Raw genomic sequence first — 22,612 nt, forward strand, 5'->3', positions numbered from 1 at the left:
TTGGAGAGGGGAGTTTTACACCCCATACTTATCACCATTTTCCACAACAGAATCCTTTGGAGGTGCCTGAGGGTCATCTCCACTTGCTCTTGATGCAATGACTGTTTCTTTTCTCCAGTGAGATAGCCCGGTTTGAGGACACTTTGCAGGAGTATGTGGTGTTCAGGGATTTCCTCTACCAACTGTCTCCCAAAGAATGGCGGGATGATTATGAAAGACGACGGATGAAAGGAAAGGCGAATAAACACAGTTCTGACATTAAAGATGAAAAAATTACATCACAACTATCAAAAGGTAAGTACTTTCACAATCCCAAGACTGCATGTGATGCTCAGATCTGTCTACAAATAACAGGTCTTCAGGGGCCATTACTGGACTCATCCATCTTCAGAAGAAACCAACCAGAAGCAAAGCCACACGATATGATGGCAGAAAATAAAAATAACAGTATAGATAACAGCAGTATTAAACAGGTAAGCCTTACTATGTTGTCAAATTACAGTGCAGTTACTCGGTATTAAAGGAGATTCCATTTAGCTATCATTGTTCAAATTATACTCCGTAAATTCGTTTTATCCCACTTTTGTGTTTGTTCTTTCTTTTATATTATTAAAAGAAGCTGTGGAGTCCATTCTGAGGAAAAATCAATATAGAGATATTTTTACATTTTAAAAAATGAAAGCATTTGAGCTAACTTTTTATGACTGCAGACATTTTAAATTTCTTGATTCAGAAAGCATTTCACAACAGTATTTCCTAGGAAAAATGAAATGATACTTCATTTTCTTTCCTTCTCCTCCTAAAAGCATTCTGCTTCACACACACCCATCCACACAGCTGAAATAAAGCAACTCAATTTTGAGGTAACTTTTGTCAATTCAATTTAATTACAGTGTGAATACGTGTTTTCTAATATGAATGGCTTGTCCATTAATTCTATGAATTCACCCTGGGACCAGGAGAAGAAAATTACTGGTCATTTATATCATACTACTACAGGTTATTATTATTATTATTATTATTCAGTTTATCTAGAGGGTGATGAGTAAACAGATTTGCCACAGAACATGGGCAAATCAATATACCATTTTTTTTTGGTTTCGTTATGATCTAATAGGTAATGGGTATCTTTGCTGAATGTGTTTGATGTGTATACTTATGATTATTACTATCTGCCTTTGTTTAATCACAAGTGTTCAGTCCAGAATTGTCTTAGCTTGATGTATTTGTTTAGGACAGTTTTACCCTTGAGAGGATATATCAAGTTAGGGCAATTTTGATTATGTCAGAATACATCTTATTATGCCAGACGTTTCTGTAATGTGAGAATTAATAAAAGGCTCAGCCTTCTGATCTTGGTTGCTATGAATTTCTCAAGAGGTTAGAAAGCAAACAAAACACTGTCATTACTTAAAATGCTTCAGATACTATTTCTCACCATGATTATTTTGTTAACTATAACTTAACTTGCTCTAATTTCCATTTTCATTGCATTACCTCCTTATATTTGAAAGGGAACTGATGATCCTAAATAAGGTCTGCAACTTGCAAGACTTTGGTCTTTTTCAGTCTTCAGTGTCAGGAAAGATAAGCTTATTCCACAGCAGTTTATTGTTGAAAATAGTGAGTGACCCTGAGGAAAATCCATGTCCACCACAGATTTTCATTATATGATTTTCCCTTCTGATCAGTTGATCTAAATACAAGGATGTTCATCAGCATTAAAGAAAAGGAAAGGACCTTCCCTTCCCTTCCCTTCCTTTCCTTTCCCTTCCCTTCCCTTCCCTTCCCTTCCCTTCCCTTCCCTTCCCTTCCCTTCCCTTCCCTTCCCTTCCCTTCCCTTCCCTTCCTTTCCCTTCCCTTCTCTTCCCTTCCCTTCCCTTTACATGATTATGTGCATTTATTTTTGGAAGAATGACAAATAGTGGTGTTATCAATATTAATATTAATGTTTAGAATTTTATAGAGATGTTTAGTTATTCCTTAAGATGATATAATGAATCTAGTTCTATATGTTTAATTAATTAACAAAATAATGAATTTTAAATGTTATGTTAATTGTAAATGCCTTGTTTATTACTAATATTTTATTCTTCATCCACTATGTTTTTTTCATTTTCTTTTTTTCCTTGTATGTAGTTATTTATTCTGCTCTTTAAATGTTTTAAACAAATAAATTATTAATTAAAAAAAAACTAGAGCATGTACTCATGACAAAATTCACACTTTTCATGCTTAGCTCACAACTCCAAATATGTACCAAAACACATATTATTAAGGGATTTACGTAAAAATGCATACTTTAGAGGATATCTTCACAGAGATGTACATGGAGAAGGGGGTTCTCTTTTTTCGGCTGAATTAATAAACTGATGTAGAACCAAACTTTTAGTCAATAAAGTGAGCAAAACTGACAATCACACTCATCTCTAGCCTTATCATGACTCATCAATAGTTGTCTTTCTCTCTTTCTCTCTCTCTCTCTCTCTCTCTCTCTCTCTCTCAACAGTAACATTCAAATGGGGATGCATGTAATGACACAATTAATGCTCTCTTCTGTATTCATGTTCAGGGAAGGATGCTCGAGATCTTCGAGACAAGAGCCGACGTCAAGTACCAAGCATAACAAAACATTCTAGTTTTGACTTGTCTAACACAGACCTTAGCTCTTCCAGAACTCCAAGCCAAATTTTGTCTAGAAGAGAGTCTTTCAGATTAAGCCGAGTATCTTCTAGGCAGACTCTGAGGTCTCAACACAGCAGAAGACCGTAAGTATGTTGGGGAGGTGAGTGGGTGAGAGACAGGAAGGAATAAAGTCACCAAAATTGGGTATTGGTGTCACAGGAAAATACTACAGTATACTACCTTCCAGTAGTGCATCTTTCAAATTATGCCTTCAGTTTGGCCTCTCAAATGAGAATTAATGCAAAGGTGCAGGATATGTGGAGCATTACACACAAATGCTGGTGGCTTATGGAAGTCAAGCTTTGTTTATGCTATGAATTTACATGTTAGTTTACATAAATTTGTAACTGACTTTGCATCTTCAATGCCCCCTTTCCTCCTCCCACTCAAAATTATGTAGCCATTGTTGTACAAGTCAATCTCTGCTTTTCTAATGGGACTTCCCTTTTCTCCCCTCCATATCTCCATTTTGAAAATTTACCATGAAGTGTTGTCATCCTTCCAGGAAAAAAAATGGAAGTATGCAGGAGAGAAAAAAAATCCAACCCTTTACTATGAGGAAACAGATAGCAACATCTAGCTGAACTTAGCAAATCTAGAAAAAGCTAAACTGAGGTAGATCTAGTTAACATTGCATAAGAGACCACCAGAGAGTATTCAAGTTGTTGGCTAGATAGGAAAATTGAAAAACACCCCAAAAGAAAGTAATGACGAACTACTTTCATAGTGTGGCCAAGAAAACTGTCTGGTTGTGTCCAGAATAAGGGCTTCTTTAGAATACTCTGTTAGAAAGGTGTGTGGATGTTTCCCACACAAAACTATAATTCCTAGAGTTCCTGAGAACGAGGACAAATGAATGAGTCAGTTTAATAATTTTCATCTATGGACATGATGTCATCTCTCCCAATTTTCCACAAAATGGAAAACAGTGGCTTCCAATCCATTTTCAATTCCAGTTCAAAATACATGTTGGGGGATCAGCAAGATACTGTATTAAATAAATGTTGCATTATAGTCTGGGTAAACAACTAACTCAGGAATAACTTCTATAGGAGCGTTCAGATTGCCACATCAGAAGAAAAATTTACTCCAGAATTATCTGATGAAGATGATGATGAGGTTAGTAATTCAACATTTTTAGCATATAACTGCACCATTGATAGGGTTGAGCAGTTAATTGCTCATTTTTAAGCTGGAATTCTTAAGGTGAGATACAGTGTTGAAAAATTTTAGGAGCTTGATAGATATTGAACAGTTTAAATAAACTGAGAGAGAAATGGAGGACAATTGCACCACTAAAAATTATAATTTTCCTCTTGAATTTTGATGGCACAATCCTGAAGTTGCAGAAAACATGGCTGGGCTCCATACAGATTTTGAGTTGCCCACCCTGCTCAAGGTGGTCACATGTGGAGGGGATCTTTCCTCATTTCATTTTACACCAACAATCCTGTGAAGTAGTTTGGGAGAAGAAATAGTGGCCCAGGGAACTCTGTGATTAAATAGGGATGTGGATTTTCAGAGTCCTAGTCCACTTAACCCCTATATCTCATTGACTCTAGCTAAGAAAAAGTACATCAAGATGCTGAGCTGGGGGGGGGGGGGGGGAGAGGCTAAATTGTTTTTCTCTCTTTTGCTATTTTCTTGTCACTCTGGAAGATTAGCTGTAATTTAACTATCAGTGCTGTGGAGGAATGATTAGTAATGTTTATCCTGGATTGCTTTCTCTCTTAACCTGTAAGGTTCATTAACAATATAAGACTCCTTCATGTTAACATTTTCCTTGGCAGGAACCTGAATTATACTTTACAGATCCATACCAACTGCTGCACCTTTTCACAGAGCTGGAAGAACAGAACTTGTCTCTGATTCAGAATTCTCAGGAGACAGAGGAAACCTTGGATGAGCTTCGACATACTTTGGTTAACACACGCTATAAAATGTAAGTAATTACAAGCGATTGCCCATAATAATCCCCTACATCACAAGGATGTTCTGTTTCTTTCCAAATATGAGCAATGAATAGACTCAGACACTATTTCTGTACCATCCACCATTACAGTATTGCTTTTTAGTCCTGCTGATAGAAAATGTTGTGCCATACATCCCCCTATAGCTCAAGGCATATTAGCATCTTTTGTGAGAAACAAAAATGGAAGACTAAAGACACATTTGTAAGGTTTGCAATCAGTTTCCATTCCATTTTTGAGAGTGAAGGATCAGGAGGTGTCAAGACATGCCACCTTCATTCATCTATTTCTGCCAGCTGTTGCATTAGGGTACAGACTTACCCTAATGCAACAGCTGCATGGTTTCCACAACCTGAAATATTCTAAATAGTTTGTATTGCCATAAATGGTAAGAGTAGCAGCTTTAGGTAAAATGTGCACATGCTAATTTACATGATAAAACATCAAATTAGCAGTAATTACTATGATTTAAATATTAGTACAATGCATCTCAGGGAAGACTATGATCAGGTGACCAGTGAGTTTACTCAGAATTTTTTCCCAAGTGTTAAATAGTTTGGCAAATTCAGAGACACTGTGCTCCCTTCTGAAAAGGACTGGGGTCTATCACTGAAAAGGACATGGACCAACTCCCCACACCTTAATATCCTCAGTAGCAGTATCCAACAGCCCCACTAATCTCTCCACTGTTGCACCCAGTTCCCCCATGGAGCCAACCAGCATTTGTGCAAGAGGAAAGCACAAAAAACTAATCCCTTGGAACAAATGGAGGGATGCTGGCAAGGCATCACAAAACTTTGCCAGAACTTTGGGAAAGTCCAGGACCTGGGAGGTGGGAAGGAGCAGATGTTCTTGCCAATGGAAAGCTGCAGCTCCAAAGAAAATGCTGCAAAACTGTTTAGTAGAGTAAGAACTGAGCAGATACTGAATTAGCTCACTTTTCCAAGTTCCACAAGGAAGCACCTCTGTCATTGTGTATATGGAGAAGTCTTACAGAACTAAATCTAGATGGCCAAGTACCTTTTACCAGATATATGTTGGGCCGCTTCAATGGACTCCATGTGACATTTGCTCCTGTAATTGTATGGTATAAAATCAATCATGTCAAAGCTCTTCCAAAAATGACTTCATCTCTTCTGGACTAGGGACCGTGAAATAGAACAGTTGAAACTGCTTGCTGTCACTCTGCAAGCCAACATTATTAAAGAGGAGGAGACAGCAGCAGACCTTGAACTTAAAGCACGTGTCTTTTCTTTTGGGGAATACAAAGCAGATGTTCAGGTATGTATATAAATCAAGTCAATGGACAAAGCTTGAACCTGAAGATCAGAAGATACATACAGTACTTATAGACCATGCCCACAGAATGGTGCAAATGGGGGATGATACTTTTCCCCAGGGGGAAAATAAAATGTTACAAGATCATGAGACCATGTTCCAGAGTCCACAAGGTAATTTGGATTCTCCACTGTGATGGCAGAAACAGTGCTGTGATCTTGTACGGGGCAAATTGATATTGGAAATCTTCACCTCATGCTCTTCCTCTGCCACTCTTTACTCAGATCCCAGGAAAAGGTAAAAAGAGACATGGTGAAGATTTAGGTGGCATGCTGTTGCTGTTGAAGCCACAACCTCAACCTAGGGGAAAACTGAGATCAGATCTGAGCTCATCTTTTATTTAGTGTGTGTGTGTGTGCATGTGCGCGCACGCATGCAGGTGTGTGCATGATGCATTGTAATGTTTTACCTTCTGTAGTTCTCCCTGCCTGGAATGTCAAACGTCTGTGCATTTTTGCTTCTCTCCTGCTATCAAGAGCCCACCTAACAGCTAGGTTCCTTAAAGACAATAAAGATGGGAGGGCTTTTGAGGAGATGTTATGAATATAACTGTAAGCTAATGTTAGATTCCCAGAACCTAGATTTATGGAGCCTGAAAGTTTACAATTGATTCTTAATTTGCAGGATAAAATGTTGGTGAATTTGCATCGAAAGGTGCTGGAAGTCTATCGTCGCTGCATTGGGGAGAATGAGGCAAACCTAGGAACCTTGCAGATGCTCACTGTTATAGAACACCAGTTAGATGATTTACTAGAATGCCTTGAAAGGGTATCTCCAGCAAAGATAGAACAAGCTGAGAAAGCCAAAGAGAAAGAACGAAGGATGAGGTAAGATAAAAATCCTATTCAAAGAGTTGTCTCCAATATACAATAGTGCTTTCAACAGGATGAAGGTGATATTCCTCCTCCCCATCCTCTTATGCATCCTCTGGTTAATCTTATTGATGCCATGATGCTTGTTGCCATCAAAACTGCTTTGTGGGCATGTTAAGAGCATCATATGAAAGCCACTATCTAGCTTCGATTGCAAACCAGAAGTAATCGTTTGATATGGATGGATTTAGTGTTCCTTTGTTACATGCATAAAAACATCTGGTTTTGCAAGCATCCCCTGGATGTTTGCTTGTTGTCAATCATACAGGTTTAATAAGGACACACTAAACCGACAGTTTGAACTGCACCAGCACTTTCAATAAAGGTTCTGATGGGAGTAATAAAATGAAGTGTCACAGAAAGTACAATTAACTCCATTTTGCAGAGTGCATGCTGTAAATAGTTTGTCAATATATGATACAAATCCCAGATCTAGATAAAACAATGAATCAGGATCGCAGATAGTATACACATAGGAAGCGTTTAGACGTTTTGGAACCAGCTTTTGATCCTGGCAGAGACTTTCAACGTAGCATTATGTGAAGAGAAAAGGTCTTTGTGGATCCAAGGCCCTGTGACGCAGACTAGTAGAATTCTCCAAAACAAATTTGGGCTATGTGGCTTGCAACTCTAACTTTTAATCTGCTCTTTTATTTGGCCAGGATGAGAGAAGAAAAGATCAGGCAGCAGAGGCTGTTGCAGGAAGAGAGGTTGCAACGGGCCCTGGCAAGAGCACAAGCTGATGTTAAGAAGAAGGTAAGTTGAGTAACTTCTGAGCATCTGCTCTTGCATCTTTTTGTGATTTCAGTAGTTCAGACTGTTGTATGAATTCTTCCATCAAAAGTCTTTTGTAGCTCTACTTCTGAACTGTGTCTACACATACACAAGAGTAAGGTCTGACTGGATACGGTATCTACATCTGTGCATTGTTTCTAAGATCATACTTTCCAAATCCAAAAGGGTTTTTTGATCAATGACATCTCTTGTTAAAAAGTGAAAGCCTAGCTCAGGCTTTCCCCTTTCTACAGTTTACTATCACATATAATGAAAATTGTAAGGGATAACTACTACTACTACTAATTTATATGCCACTCAACATTCAAAAACAACTATTTCAGCAACTAACGAATGAGCTTGTAGATTATAAGTTTGGCAAGCCTGAGAAGGAAATATTTTTATTTTAGAAAATATCAACTTCATTTTCAAGTTATTTATGGAATTCTGAGATTGCAAGCAACTGAGGTGGACATGAATGATCACTCTTTAGAGCATAAGTTACTTTTGTTTTTGCTCTTGATGCAGAACCTCTAACCTCTAACACCCAACACCTAAACTGAAGAGCTCTTGTAAATACAGATCACTCACTAGAGGCCTTTTTCCTGTCCTCTCACTGGGAGATTTTCTATTTGGCTGCTGCAAAGGGGGAAGAAAACCCCTCCTATCTAGCTTTACGTTGACTAATCAGATCTGTCTGGCAATTCCACAAGCAGCACCAATTCATTCACACACCACAAGGCCAGACACAGGATTAGTTGTATTAAGAGATGCAGGCAATCCAGTAAACCATAGTAGTACACTGTCAACTTGATGGCCCTTATGCTTGTTTATTAAAACCTAACTTTGCATTAAAAATAACCTTTAACATGTTCTTTTGATTTTCTCCCATGTCATTCAACATCTACATAAATCTTCTGAGAATGATCATTTAGATTTGAGGTCTATAGTGATCAATATGCAGATAGTAACAGTACAGGTGTCAGGGAAGTTGTTGATGTTCTGACTCAATACTTGGGGTTGACAACAATGGACTAAATGAAAAACAATCCTGTAAAAGGAGACTTAATCCACACAAGACAGAGAAGCCTGAATATGAAGATAAAATTTGGAGTAATAATACAACTGATTTTGGATAAGATCATTTTTCTCCAAAGAATCAGGGTTTTTCCAGCCAAAGCAAGTATGCCACCTGGGTCAGCTCCTGACAAAGTCAGACAGGGCCACTATGATGACACACTTTAGTTACATCTAGGTTGGGTAACTGCAATGTGCTCCATGTGAGACTATCTTTGGAGCCTTCCGAAACCAGAGCCACAGTAGAAAGTAGCAGGGGGGAAGCTGGTTTGCAAGTAAAACCACGTTATGAAAATACAGTCTATCACTTAGCACGCTCCCTCCTGGCACAATCTGAAGCATTTATGACCTTTAAAGCCCTAAACAACTTATATCCAGAATACCATAGGGATTGCCCATATGAGGCTACTCATCATTTTCCATATCACAACTATACCAAATATGTGATTGATAAGGCAAAGAAACTAACTGGTTGTTGCTCAGCAAAGGAATCTATCAGAGGTACACCTGAATTTTAGAACTCCATAATTTGGGAGGCCAGGTTGGAACTTAACCTTGGTTAAGATTTCACTCTACAGGAACTTACCTTTTTTTTCGGTTTTTACTACTTCATAATGTGTCTCACTGCTTTAATGACCCTTTGTATTGATCTTAACTACTGTTAGCCACTGTCAGTGACACTAAGTTCCAGAAAGGCAGAATTATTTTTATATATAAATAATACCACACCTATTAAGCAGCACCAGGACAGTAGCCCTGATAGGCTACTATCCGATAGGTATGATGCAAGTTTAGCTGCTGTGAAGATTCCAGCAATGGCAGACTAGTCCTCCCTGGTTATCAAGACAGAACTTTACACCTACACAATAGATCAGTTCTAACATCTTACTTTGTATTTTGGGAAGCACTGTACTTCCCAAAATACAACATTTTGAGCTGATTTTCTAGGGATTTTTTTGGTCACACATGCCTTCCATAAGCAGCAGCCTCTTGAGGTCACATACTGGACCTAACTGTGATTTGAGAGTTAGAACAGAAATCACAAACCATAGAAAGTGGTAAACTACAAACCTTCCGGAGCAAGGACTAGGGCAAGGCTCACTTACATTAAATCAGGTATTTGAATGAAGTAGTACAGAAATTATTACTGCTGTTCTACATAGTTTTAGTTTGGCAAATAGCAAAAGCAACTACAGGTGAAACTCGAAAAATTAGAATATTGTGCAAATGTTCATTTATGTCAGTAAGGCAACTCAAAAGGTGAAACCAATATATGAGATAGACACATTACATGCAAAGCGAGATATGTCAAGCCTTACTTTGGTATAATTGTGATGATTATGGCGTACAGCTTATGAAAACCCCAAATTCACAATCTCAGAAAATTAGAATATTACATGACATCAATAGCACAAGGATTGGAAATAGAACAATATCGGACCTCTGCAAAGTATAAGCATGCATATGTACTCAGTACTTGGTTTGGGCCCCTTTTGCAGCAATGACTGCCGCAATGCGGCGTGGCATGGATGCTATCAGCCTGTGGCACTGCTGAGGTGTTATGGAAGACCAGGATGCTTCAATAGCGGCCTTCAGCTCCGCTGCATTGTTCGGTTCCATGTCCCTCATCTTTCTCTTGGCAATGCCCCATAGATTCTCTATGGGGTTCAGATCAGGCGAGTTTGCTGGCCAATCAAGCACAGTAATCCCATGGCCATTGAACCAGGTTTTGGTACTTTTGCCAGTGTGGGCAGGTGCCAAGTCCTGCTGGAAAATGAAGTCAGCATCCCCATAAAGCTCGTCTGCGGAAGGAAGCATGAAGTGCTCCAAAACCTCCTGGTAGACGGCTGCGTTGACCCTGGACTTAATGAAGCACAGTGGACCAACACCAGCAGATGACATGACTCCCCAAATCAACACAGACAGTGGAAACTTCACACTGGACTTCAAGCATCGTGCATTGTGTGCCTCTCCATTCTTCCTCCAGACTCTGGGTCCTTGGTTCCCAAATGAGATGCAAAAGTTGCTCTCATCAGAAAAGAGGACTTTGGACCACTGGGCAACAGACCAGTTCTTTTTTTCTGTAGCCCAGGTAATACGCTTCTGCCGTTGTTTGTTGTTCAGGAGCGGCTTGACAAGAGGAATACGACATTTGAAGCCCATGTCCAGGATCCGTCTGTGTGTGGTGGCTCTTGATGCACTAACTCCAGCCTCAGTCCACTCCTTGTGAAAGTCCCCAACACTTTTGAATGCCCTTTTCTTGACAATCCTCTCCTGGCTGCGGTCATCCCTGCTGCTTGTGCACCTTTTTTACCACACTTTTCCCTTCCACATAACCTCCTATTGATGTGCTTTGATACAGCACTTTGGGAACATCCAACTTCTTTTGCAATTACCTTTTGGGGCTTTCCCTCCTTATGGAGGATGTCAATGATGGTTTTCTGCACAACTGTCAGGTCAGCAGCCTTTCCCATGCTTGTGATTCCTACTGAACCAGCCTGAGAGACCATTTAAAGGCTCAGGAACCCTTTGCAGGTGTTATGGATTCATTAGCTGATTAGAGTGGGACACTTTGAGCCTAGAATATTGAACCTTTTCACACTATTCTAATTTTCTGAGATTGTGAATTTGGGGTTTTCATAAGCTGTACGCCATAATCATCACAATTATACCAAAGTAAGGCTTGACATATCTCGCTTTGCATGTAATGCGTCTATCTTATATATTGGTTTCACCTTTTGAGTTGCCTTACTGACATAAATGAACATTTGCACGATATTCTAATTTTTCGAGTTTCACCTGTATAATTGTTTTTACTGTTAGCTGAGTATCTTCTGCTAGGAAAGTCAGGTAAAAATACTTTAAATTTTTAAGTAAGTAGTAAATACTCCTTGCTGGAAGAAAATACTTTGTTTCTTTCTGCTGTAGTCAAATTGTATAAAATAATGACAGAAGGGAAGAAGCATAGTTAGAAACTTCTTTGTGGAAGGAAGAGATAAAACAGTACTCAAGAAAAAAGGCGGTCAGGAGAAGTTGGTCTTGCTTTTACTGATGTATACTTAGTTCAAAATGAATTTATTTGCATATTTCAGTATAAAATGTGCAGAGTTGTTCTTAAGTGTCCCTCTGATCGTTTTTTAGACTGGCAGAAGATTAATTTTTCGTTCTGAGCCTCCTGCATTCAAGGAGAAAGAAGATCAGGATCAGGGGCTGATTGATAAAGAAAAAGAAGAGCTGCTGTACTACTTTACTTAGCAGTTGAAAGCTGTAAGAAGTTTCGAAGCAAGTGACAAACTAACAGAAAATGCTTCAGTGGATAGTCTGCAAATTTGAGGAGAAAGCTATTCTATCCTATATATAGTGACACACAGCAGATCAGAATATAGATGAAATCTGTTCATAGCTGTAAACCAGAAATCCAAATTTTGCTCAGTTTTTATTGCCTGTAAATTAAGAGTAATAGAAAACAATGTCTACCAAAGTGAACCAAAATATCATAATCAGACTAGTCTAGTCTTGCAGCTAGAAAAATGGATGTACCAGTGACATGTATGAATTTCTTTTAAAAAGTTTCAATCTTCAAAATCAGATTTAAATTTCTTGTAATTAAGCAGACTGTATGGACATAACCCCCCCCCAAAAAAGGTTGAAATGGAGAAACTGGACATTAATTGGTTTTATTAGTCCTTTTAACTGTGATTATAAATATCCACTGCCAGCAATGGACTTTGCCAGAATAAATCTGAGGCTTGCTCTCAAGCAATTAGGAATTTACAACGGTAGTTAAAACTGAGTATATAAACTTCATAAAAGAACACATTTGCCTGTCCAACAGAAGCAATGGCTTATTCTTCAATAAGCAAGACTCCGTAAAACAGAAGCACCACGTTAGATGGATACAGTTCACATTCTTACCCAGTTAGGGATCCTCTTTTGGTTAAAAAGAACTGAGTGGTCTGCCCCAGACATGCTTTTAAGGAAACATAGGCCACACCTCCTATGAAAACCATAAAAAGCTATTTCTACTCAAAGAAAGGGAAAGGGGGGGGTGAGCAGGCTTCTTGTGGCCCACCTACTTAACCTAAACCTGCCTCTGGCGCTTGATAAAGGCCAGGTGTGCTTGCATCTCACCTTGCAGAGGATCACTATCGCAGTAAGTGTGTGAACTATTCCACTGAGTTTCTATTTGAGGTGACAATTTTTGAGGACAAAATGCCCCCATTTTTCTTTAAAACTGAACCTCAGTGATAGAAAGAAAAGACAAAATGCTTTAGAAATAAGCAGTTTGTTCACTTTTTCACTTAAAGGTTTTATCTCAGAAATAAAAATAATTTATGTTTTGATAATGTAAATGTATAGTAATAGGTCAAGCTAGTCAGGTAAATGTTTTACACAGACAATGAAAAATATCCAGTCAAGATTTTTTTTCTAAAAAACATTCACAAATCAAAATCTTAATGTGATCTGTATAAAATGCTTCCAAACTACATTCTTCTGAAAATGAAGTTCAAAAGGCACAGCATTAATAAGTATATTTCTATTTATGGGTAAATCTTAATTTGGAATTACTATTAGGGATAATCTAAGACAGAAATGATTCATGGTTTAATAACACAGTAGAAAATAGTATTTCCAAAGCCATTCTAGCTGTATTATCCTTCTGGTGATATAATATGAAGAGAGACCAGGCCCAAGCACCTCCCTCCAGATTTCAACAGCTCTAAGAAATATATTTCCTAAAGCTCCTGACTTCCAAAGCAGGGATGGCAGGTCCCTTACTACACCAAATGTTGCACAGTAATAGTTTAAGGTCCAGAGAAGGCTGTTTATCAGTCTTCCTCTCGGTCAGTGCTGCCAAACGTTTCAGTGGCAATAGGGCGAAGGTAGTTTTACTTAAGCAAGAGTTTCAGGAATATGAACCCAATTTAGAATGAGATGGGAGAAGGGTCAATCTAGAGAAATTTGTTGCTGACTCTCCATACATTCAAAACAACTGACCTTAATTTTAGTGCATCTCCTAACTGTAAATAAATATGCAAATTCACAAGTGTTCCTCTGTGGGATATCTTTGTATAAAAAACAGCAGTGCTCACACAACTTTTTAACTAAGCTGTACATAGGCATAATTTTAATGCCATGTAGGCATCTCATGAATAGAGTGTTTAAGTTCCAGACTTAAATTTTTTGTAAAATACTGACATTTTTCTCTGCTTAGCTGAAATCTTAGTATTTGTTCTTAAAAGGCTGTATGAATTATTTCCTATTATATATAATAAAAGGGTTTTTTTAAACATATATTTAAAGATGTTCTTTTCATTTCAGTCAAGATGTTACTTACATGCAACTGACACTAGCTGGAAGCTCTTTCCTCAATTAGATAGTCTGTATGTAAATGGTAAACAGACCATCAGTGTAATCATTTCCACATTTATTTGGGAGTAAGCTCTACTGAAATTGGCAAGACTTATTTTTGAGCAAAAATGCACATGATGGGTATATGTAATAAAAGTGACTTCGTACAAATTGGCAATACTGTTTTATATTATTGTAAACATAACCAAAGTGATAAGAATTAACATCTGCTAGGCAGCTTTCTAAAGTTCAGTGTACAATGCTAAATTAGAGATAGCAAGAGCAAGAAATCATATTGCTCTACTAATTCAACCTTTACTATCCCTGAGTATGGTACTATTTTTTATGTTCTTATCTCTTTAAAATGTCAGTTTGCAAAAATAAAGATAATTGGTTTTCCTGTTTATTCCTTCATTTTAACCCAAAAGGTAATTAGGGGTTCATTTCTTGTATCAAGAAAAAAGTGCTAAGCTTAACTGTTATGTAGTATTCTGATCATTATTCTTAAAATCAGTGTGGACTATCACCACTGCACATTCGCTCTAATGAAGGGCTCTAATTCCCCCATATGTATGTTTTCCTGACTGTAAGACAGAACATACCAAGATCTCCAAACACCTTATCAAATAAAATTTACTGAACAAGTTTTCCATTGCACGATAACCATCAAGCATGCCAGCACAGGTGATCATGCTTCCAATTTTCACTTTTTTCTTTAAGAGCAGGAACAGACTCTTATTTCTCAGGATGCTTCTGTATCCAAATGTTCCAGTGCTTCTGTCTCCAATACAATCATTCAAGGTCTTGTAGATTAATGGTGCTTCCTGTAAACTGGGAATTATCAGAATTGGCATCTTCTTCAGCAGAATTGTGTGGCTCCTGTTTAATGCAAAATGTTTTTAAAAAGTTCAGAATTTCACAGCAACTGATCAACTATATTCCTTAGATTACACAAACCCTGCACTCTCCAACATCCATTAACTTTATGTATATTGGAATAAACTTCTAATTTTTCTGAACTGGCAAGACCTCTCACTAAAAAAGCCTGCAACATGTTTGTACTGTCTGCTTCTCCTTTATACTAACCTACCAAATTTAAAAGACACAACCAAGCATAGAAGGCACCTTATTGTAAAGTTATAGTAGCTGTTAATTTTATTATAACGAATGAGCTGAAGCTGCATTTATCCAATTTGCACCTTGAAAGTTTTGTACCTGAAGAATATGAACAGGTAAATCCACTGTCAGCTGAGAGTGTGAAGAGGAAGACTGAGAACTGAGCTGGAAGGGTAGATCTCCTTCTCCTGGAGAATCATCCTAACAACAAAGGAGAGAAAGTGAATTTCTATCTACAAACAGCATTCTCCCACCCAGCAACCACCGGGTCATTTTTTACTAACATACGGACATGCTTAGAAGCAGCAACACGTTATACTTAATGAAGCATTTTAATAACTCCAATTAGGAGTCCTAACTACTTTCACTGAGGCCACACAATTTATAACACTACCTAATACTGACTTAATACTACATCTTAATTTTTATTAATCAAATTTCTATCCTGCTGCAATCAACTTCTTCCAGAAGGGAAAAATTGTTAGAGCTAAATGAACTGCCAAAGGGAGTCCATTCCGGAGCTTCTCCATCTTTGTTTGCAGAGTAAGCATACAGTCAATTTGATTTTAGTGTTGTCCATTTGGTGATATCCATGCATGGGGTCATCTCTGAGGTTGTTGGAAATAAAAAAAAGAACCCGGAGAGTCAGTCTGGTGTAGTGGCTAAGATACTGGCCTAGAAACCAGGAGTCTGTGAGTTCTAGACTTGCCTTAGGCATGAAAGCTGGCTGGGTGACTTTGGGCCAGTCACGCTCTCTCAGCCCAAACCACCTCACAGAGTTGTTGCAGGGGAAAAATATGCAGGAGGATTAGGTATGTTTGCTGCCTTGAGTTATATATAAATAAGATGGGATAAAATGATTTGCTATAAACATTGAATTTTCTTGGCAGAGTCTGATCCCTGTACGTTAAAGCCATTTTTTTCTATTACAGTCCTCACTTAACCACCACATTTGGGACCGGCAATTCCGTTGCTAAGCAATGCGGTAGTTAAGCGAGACACACATGACCGTGATGGACTTACGACCTCACTTCCACCATGGTCATTAAGCAAATCACCTGTGATGGTTAAGCGAGACGTCACATGACTGCAACTTGTGATTTTACTGCCAGATTCTCCATTGTCAGAAGTCAGCTGTAAAGTGCACAAATGGCAATCACATGACCGCAGGATGCTGCAAGGGTCATAAACGTCCACCAGTTGCAAAGCACCTAAATCTCAATCACCTGACCTCAGGGACACAACAACTGTAAGTGTGAAGACTGATCATAAAGTTACTTTTTCAGTGCCGTTGTAACTTCAAACTATCACTAAACAGGGCAGTTGTTAAGTGAGAACTACCTGTATTCCAAATGCTATCTTACTTTCAACTTTAGCATTCTAGTCTCAAATAATCCATATGACATATTATTTGGTGTTATGTCAATAAGGTACTACAAATCCTCATAGCTTCGTCTGCATCTGGAGTTGGAACAAAGACTCAGATCATTGTAATACTGATTGGTTTGGCCTGGATTTAAACTGAGACCATTCTATTGTTTAGGGAGTTTCACTTGAGCACTCTGACACCCATCTATTAGTAATGATGGTACTCCATTTCATCTATGATTTTCTTCTCTGTAGTAGAAAATCTGATGCTTCTCTGATGTGAAGTGACTCATTCCAGCCCATTTAAGTTTGCTGGTTCCCATAATGTCAATACTGAATCTTGATATTTCTAATCTGACATCAAATTTGTCTTGGTTCATGGTTCTAACATTCCATGTACCAATGGTACATTTATTACTGCAGCAATGTACCAGAGAAATTTTTAGTAGCACACTTCCCTCTTCACAGGTAGAGAAATCCTACAGCCCCTCAGTTCCTCTCCAAAGGAGCACAAAATTGTACCTGAACTCATTTTCCCCTTTTCCCTGACTTTATCAACTGCTAAATACATCTTTTTATATTTCTGTTCTTTATTACCAGTATCCTTCAAAGAAATAATTCAAAGAAATATTTATTAGAAATATTTACTTCCAAAAACACAAGAATAGTAAAACTGATTTAGTCATGTGATAAAAAACAGAAAAAGAGAGGGGCTGGAAACTTAAACTTTGCAATTATTTCCTAAGCAGAATTTGGGTTTGCTGCACCAAACCATATTATGCTTGTTCTATCAGCCAGCCAGCCAGCCAGCCAGCCAGCCAGCCAGCCAGCCAGCCAGCCAGCCAGCCAGCCAGCCAGCCAGCATCTATCTCTACCAATATATTGTATAATAAAGTAAGTTTACTTTGATTATATCCCAGCTACATGTTCCTGAAAAAAGCAGATAAGTTAAGTCGCCAATTTTTACCTGAAGCAACTGAATTTGAACAAACTGCGTGCCAGCTGAAGGGTCTCTTACTGTTAGACTTCCATTTGGCAAAATACTGTTGCATAACCGATTTCCATGACTAAAACAGTTCACTTTATCACTTTTGTTTTTTCTTATGCCAGAGTCAGTCGAACCTGAAATAAGAGATGGCATTTGTATAATATAAACCTGTATTCTGAAGTGAGTTTCATTAGATATCTGAAAATATTTTCTGTAAACAATTTTGAATAAAACATGCGCTTCTTACCATGTACGGAGCAGATTATTTAAATATTTTGTCAAGCATATTAATAGATGGGGCTGCATACAAAGAGTTCTGTTCACAGAAAAAGAAAGGGTGATTTCCATACCTATTCACTTCCCTTCATCCTCTAAAAATAGCTCTACAGAACTGGAGGACCTTGAGAACATGAGGATAGATTATATATACTCATTCCTTTCCATACTCATTCACCTGCCTTGGAAAGGAAGAATTACAGAGAATCACCTTTCTTCCTCCTTCCATAAGATATAAGCTGGGACATTTCCTTCAGCATCAAGGGGTATCTATCATGTTTCTTCTCATTCTTTGATCCTACAGTTTCACAGTAAATTATTTCAACTTCTTTAACTTCCATTCTAACTAATGCAAAAGTCAGATATTCTGCTTTGCATTCCTATTAATTAGATCTATGTCATGTACCTTCAAAGCAGTGGGGGGGGGGGAGACTTGCTATGTTATTCAGAAAACTGTCTTCTAGGAAGTCATTTTGGACTGCCAATGTCCCATTTCTCTTATTTTTCCTTTACATGAGCATAAGAATACTTCCCTTCAACTTCCGCCCGGACAGGGCAGCGCGCTGACGCGTTTCTCGGAGCTCCAGGGCACCTGAGCTGCATTTGATCAGCAGTGGGTCTAGAGGACAGAAGACCACTGAAATACTCCCCTGGAGAGGGGGAGTTCGGAAGATCAACCACAGAGCCGCGGATGTTGTTCCTCCTGCCTTTCCTGGCTTCCACCACGGGAAAGCCGGTGAGTAGAATAGCGAAGGCGGCTGGGAAACATCGTGCTTTACAAATGCAGAGAGCCTCACGAATGAGAAACATTAGCGCTGCAGTCCGGCGTCTTAGATCACTTTAGAAGAGGAAGGGGGAATTTTTTTTTTTTCTACTCTCCTCCTCTTTGGATTACTTTTTTTTTCTTGTTTTATTAATATCTAAGATCTATCTCTGGACTACACTTTCAGATGCTGGTGAGTTACTTTTTTATTCTCTGTCATGGAATGTAATGTGTGGAAATTAACAAATGGACCTTGCTATGATATGGAAACTTTTTATGGAATTTAAATAGAGGATTCTACAAACTGTTAATGGTTTGCCTTTTTATGGGATTACAATTTTTTTTTTTTCCTTTTGCTTTTCCTTGCTTATAAACTTATATTGGACTATGAATCTGCTGTTGGATTTCTATAGTTGAGTTTTCCTTTTTTTCTTTTTTTCTTCATGTCGAACTTAAAAGCTTGAGAATTGAGAATTGTTTATATATTTTATTATCTATATTTGGGAACAATAAGAAACAGCTTTCTATAGCTGGGATTATAACTGCTGTGTTGTTAGAGAACTTGGAAGAAAGCTGTTGCTATTGGGTTATAATTGTTGTTCTTTGAAGATATTGAATTTTGCACTGTCTACAATGGCTTCAAGAGGGAAGAAGGATAAGGAAAAGGAAAGAGAATCAACAAGAACTTCTATAGAACTGGTTGAGGGGGGTGGAGACATGAAAAAAGTATTAGATGCAATTGCTGCCTTAAGCTACCAAATGGACCAAAGAGACACAAAAATGAATGAAAAAATAGACAACTTAAAAAAGGAATTGATTCAAGAATTTAGAAATGAGGTCCAGAAAGTGAAGGATGTGGTTGATAATTTGTCAACTGACCTCAGGAATACTCAAGGACAGGTACAGTTGTTAGAAATTAAGTCAGAAGCAGCCACTAAAGATATTGATGGAAATTTGGATGCTATTGCATTAGCAGAAATGAGGGAGAAAGAATTTATATTGAGATTGAAGTCAGTAATGGAAAATCCCAGGGAAGATGTAAGAAAATTCATCATTACCGCATTAGCACAATTTTTGGAGATGGAGGAACAAGATCTAGATTCTGAAATAGACAAAATTTATAGAGTCAATTCACGTTTTGCTAGAGAAAAAAAGGTCCCAAGACACATATTGATTCATTTTGTACGGAAGGTTACAAGAGAACAAATTGTGAAAAAACACTATAATGATGGACTGAGTATCGCAGGCAAAAGGGTGATTGTTCTAAAAGAAATACCTTTAAGAATTTTGAGAAAAAGAAAGGATTACTCCTTCTTCACAGATAAATTAAAGCAACATGGTATTTCTTTCAGATGGGAGAGACTAGAAGGAGTATCTTTTATGTATAAAGAGCAAATATTTAGAATAAACTCTACTTTAAAGGCAGAAGCCTTTTTGGAAAAATATAAGGTAGACTTTCACGATACCCATAAGAATTAGAAGAAAAAGAAAAAGAAAAGACTACAAAAGATATCAAAACTAGTGTGGATTTAACAAAGCTTGGGGCTTCTGGAGTGGATTATAAAAGACTTTAATACAAATATACTTATGGATTACAAATATTTAACCTGGAATATAAATGGAGCAAATACTCCTCAAAAAAGAAAGAAAATTTTTCACCTTTTAAAGAAATGGAACTTGAATATAATCTGTTTGCAAGAGACTCATATTTGTAAAAAAGACATTAAGTACTTGGTTCAGAAACAAACTGGAGAAGAATTCATATCAGCTGGACCAAAAAAGACTAAAGGAGTTGTTTTGTATATACAATCAAAATTGAATCCACAATTGATCTTGACTGATGACGGAGGAAGATATGTGGCAGTTGAAATTAGTATACACGGGGTTAAAACACTAGTTGTTGGACTGTATGCCCCAAATGTGGATAAAGGGATATTTTATAAAAACTTAATGGACAAATTGATGGACTTACGATATGAGAATTGGTGCCTTATGGGTGATTGGAATGGGGTGATTTCTCCAATGGAAGACAAACAGTCCCCAAAGGGGCTGAGACTTAAACAAGGAAAACTACCCCAAACATTTTTTGATCTGAAAGACATGTTGGACTTACAAGATATTTGGAGATTTTTAAATGGAAATTCTAAGGAATACACATATTTTTCTGAGAGATTTAAATCCTTTTCTTGAATAGATATGTTTTTGATTTCTAAAACTCTGATGATGGATGTTACTAAAGCTGAAATATTACCTAAGACCTTTTCAAATCATAACCCTGTTGACTATTAAAGGGAAAAAGAGTACATTTCGATGGAGATTAAATGAGACAATTTTATGGAAAAATGAAATAGTTGATACTTGTAAAAAAAAAGATGAGAGTTTTTTCAATTGAATATGAACAAAGGCACTAATACACAGACTGTTTGGGATGCTAGTAAGGCTTACATGAGAGGTTATTTCATTCAATATAATGCCCAGTTGAAGAGGAAAAAACAAGAGAAGATGCATTTGATTTTAGATGAAATTAAAAATAAAGAGACTGAGATGAGAAATAATCCATTGAATGAGACTTTGAATACACAAATTAAATTTTTACAAAAACAAATGTCAATGTTAATGGTACAGGAATTAGAAACTCAATTGAAATTTATGAAACAGAAATATTTTGAATTTGCAAATAAACCAGGCAGATGGCTAGTTTACAAATTGGGTAAACAAAGACAGAAAAGATTAATTTCTAAAATACAACACGACGGGAAGACTTCAATGGACAATGCAGGCATTTAAGAGGCCTTTTTTTGTTATTACTCATCATTATATAAAAAAGATGTTCATCTAGATGATATTGATATCTGTCTAAACAAAAATTACCTATTCTTACTGATCAACAGAGAAAATTACTTAATGATCCCATAACATTAGAGGAAATGTCAACTGCCTTTTGTCTTCCTTTACAAATGACTATGAATTCAATTTTGGACACAGGTGTAATGCCAGAAACTTGGAAAGAAGCCCATATTACCTTGATTCCAAAAGACCAACAGGATTTGACTTTGACAAAGAATTATAGACCAATATCTTTATTGAACAATGATTATAAGATATTCACAACAATTCTAGCGGAAAGAATGAAGAATATTCTTGTAAAATTTATCCATCAGGATCAAGCAGGATTTTTACCAAAAAGACAAATCAGAGATAACATTTGAAATGTTCTGGATATATTAGAGTACCTGGAACAACATTATGAAAAACAAGCAGCTTTGATATCTTTGGATGCTGGAAAAGCCTTTGATAATTTAAATTGGCCTTTTATGTTTAAAGTTTTGGATTTTATGAAACTTGGGGAAAACTTTGTTAAATGGATTAAATCAATATACATACCACAAACCACAAAAATAATTGTTAATGGAGATTTTACTAAACCATGTGAAATTCAAAAAGGTACGAGACAAGGATGTCCCTTGTCTCCATTATTATTCATATTGATTTCAGAAGTATTACTTAGAGATATTAGACAAGATGACAGCATTTTGGGAATAAGAGTTAAAAAAGAAGAATATAAGTTAAGAGCTTTTGCTGACGACCTGGTCATTTCCTTAGAAAACCCATTGGATGGGATTGAATCGTTAATGCAAAAATTGAGAGACTTTGGGTCGCTAGCAGGGTTCAAAGTAAACATACGAAAAACAACGGTTTTAACTAAAAATATGGATTTTTACCAACAGAAGAAACTGAATGAATTAACTGGATTTACAATAGAGAAAAAAATAAAATATCTGGGAGTATATTTGACATCGAAGAATGCTGGTTTATTTCCGAGTAATTATGTTCCACTTTGGACAGATATTAAAAAAGACTTAGACCGATGGGAAAAGTTACAATTGTCGTTACTAGGAAGAATATCGGTGATTAAAATGAATATTTTGCCGCGAATTTTATATCTTTTCCAGACAATCCCAATATTGACTTCAGAAGCACCCTTTAAACAATGGCAATGTGACATCTCTAAGTTCATATGGCAAGGGAAAAA

The 22,612-nt window shown here is 37.2% G+C and overlaps 2 protein-coding genes across 5 annotated transcripts in view; one reads left to right on the forward strand and one right to left on the reverse strand.

Annotated features, from left to right (window-relative positions):
* The window catches only part of CFAP100 (cilia and flagella associated protein 100), a 24,949-nt gene extending 12,954 nt beyond the window's left edge, over nucleotides 1-11,995 (forward strand). For both annotated transcript variants that reach the window (XM_025172913.2, XM_088134276.1), the window contains exons 9-16: nucleotides 119-294; nucleotides 2,573-2,768; nucleotides 3,738-3,804; nucleotides 4,476-4,627; nucleotides 5,801-5,936; nucleotides 6,618-6,820; nucleotides 7,528-7,621; nucleotides 11,858-11,995. In XM_025172913.2, coding sequence (XP_025028681.1) covers nucleotides 119-294; nucleotides 2,573-2,768; nucleotides 3,738-3,804; nucleotides 4,476-4,627; nucleotides 5,801-5,936; nucleotides 6,618-6,820; nucleotides 7,528-7,621; nucleotides 11,858-11,971 — 1,138 coding nt within the window. In that variant the 3' untranslated portion in view covers nucleotides 11,972-11,995. The remainder of the gene's footprint in view (nucleotides 1-118; nucleotides 295-2,572; nucleotides 2,769-3,737; nucleotides 3,805-4,475; nucleotides 4,628-5,800; nucleotides 5,937-6,617; nucleotides 6,821-7,527; nucleotides 7,622-11,857) is intronic.
* The window catches only part of ZXDC (ZXD family zinc finger C), a 23,290-nt gene continuing 12,423 nt past the window's right edge, over nucleotides 11,746-22,612 (reverse strand). For 2 of the 3 annotated variants that reach the window (XM_088134274.1, XM_088134273.1), the window contains exons 8-10: nucleotides 17,520-17,674; nucleotides 15,284-15,385; nucleotides 11,746-14,947 (exon numbers count right to left, since the gene is read on the reverse strand). In XM_088134274.1, the coding sequence (XP_087990400.1) occupies nucleotides 14,861-14,947; nucleotides 15,284-15,385; nucleotides 17,520-17,674 (344 nt within the window). In that variant the 3' untranslated portion in view covers nucleotides 11,746-14,860. The other variant, XM_088134275.1, reaches the window with a different exon arrangement.

This window comes from Python bivittatus, unplaced genomic scaffold (genome assembly GCF_059951505.1).
Source record: "Python bivittatus isolate LINGU-HERP-01145 unplaced genomic scaffold, Pbiv_v1 ctg000080_np1212, whole genome shotgun sequence".
Lineage (NCBI taxonomy): Eukaryota > Metazoa > Chordata > Lepidosauria > Squamata > Pythonidae > Python > Python bivittatus.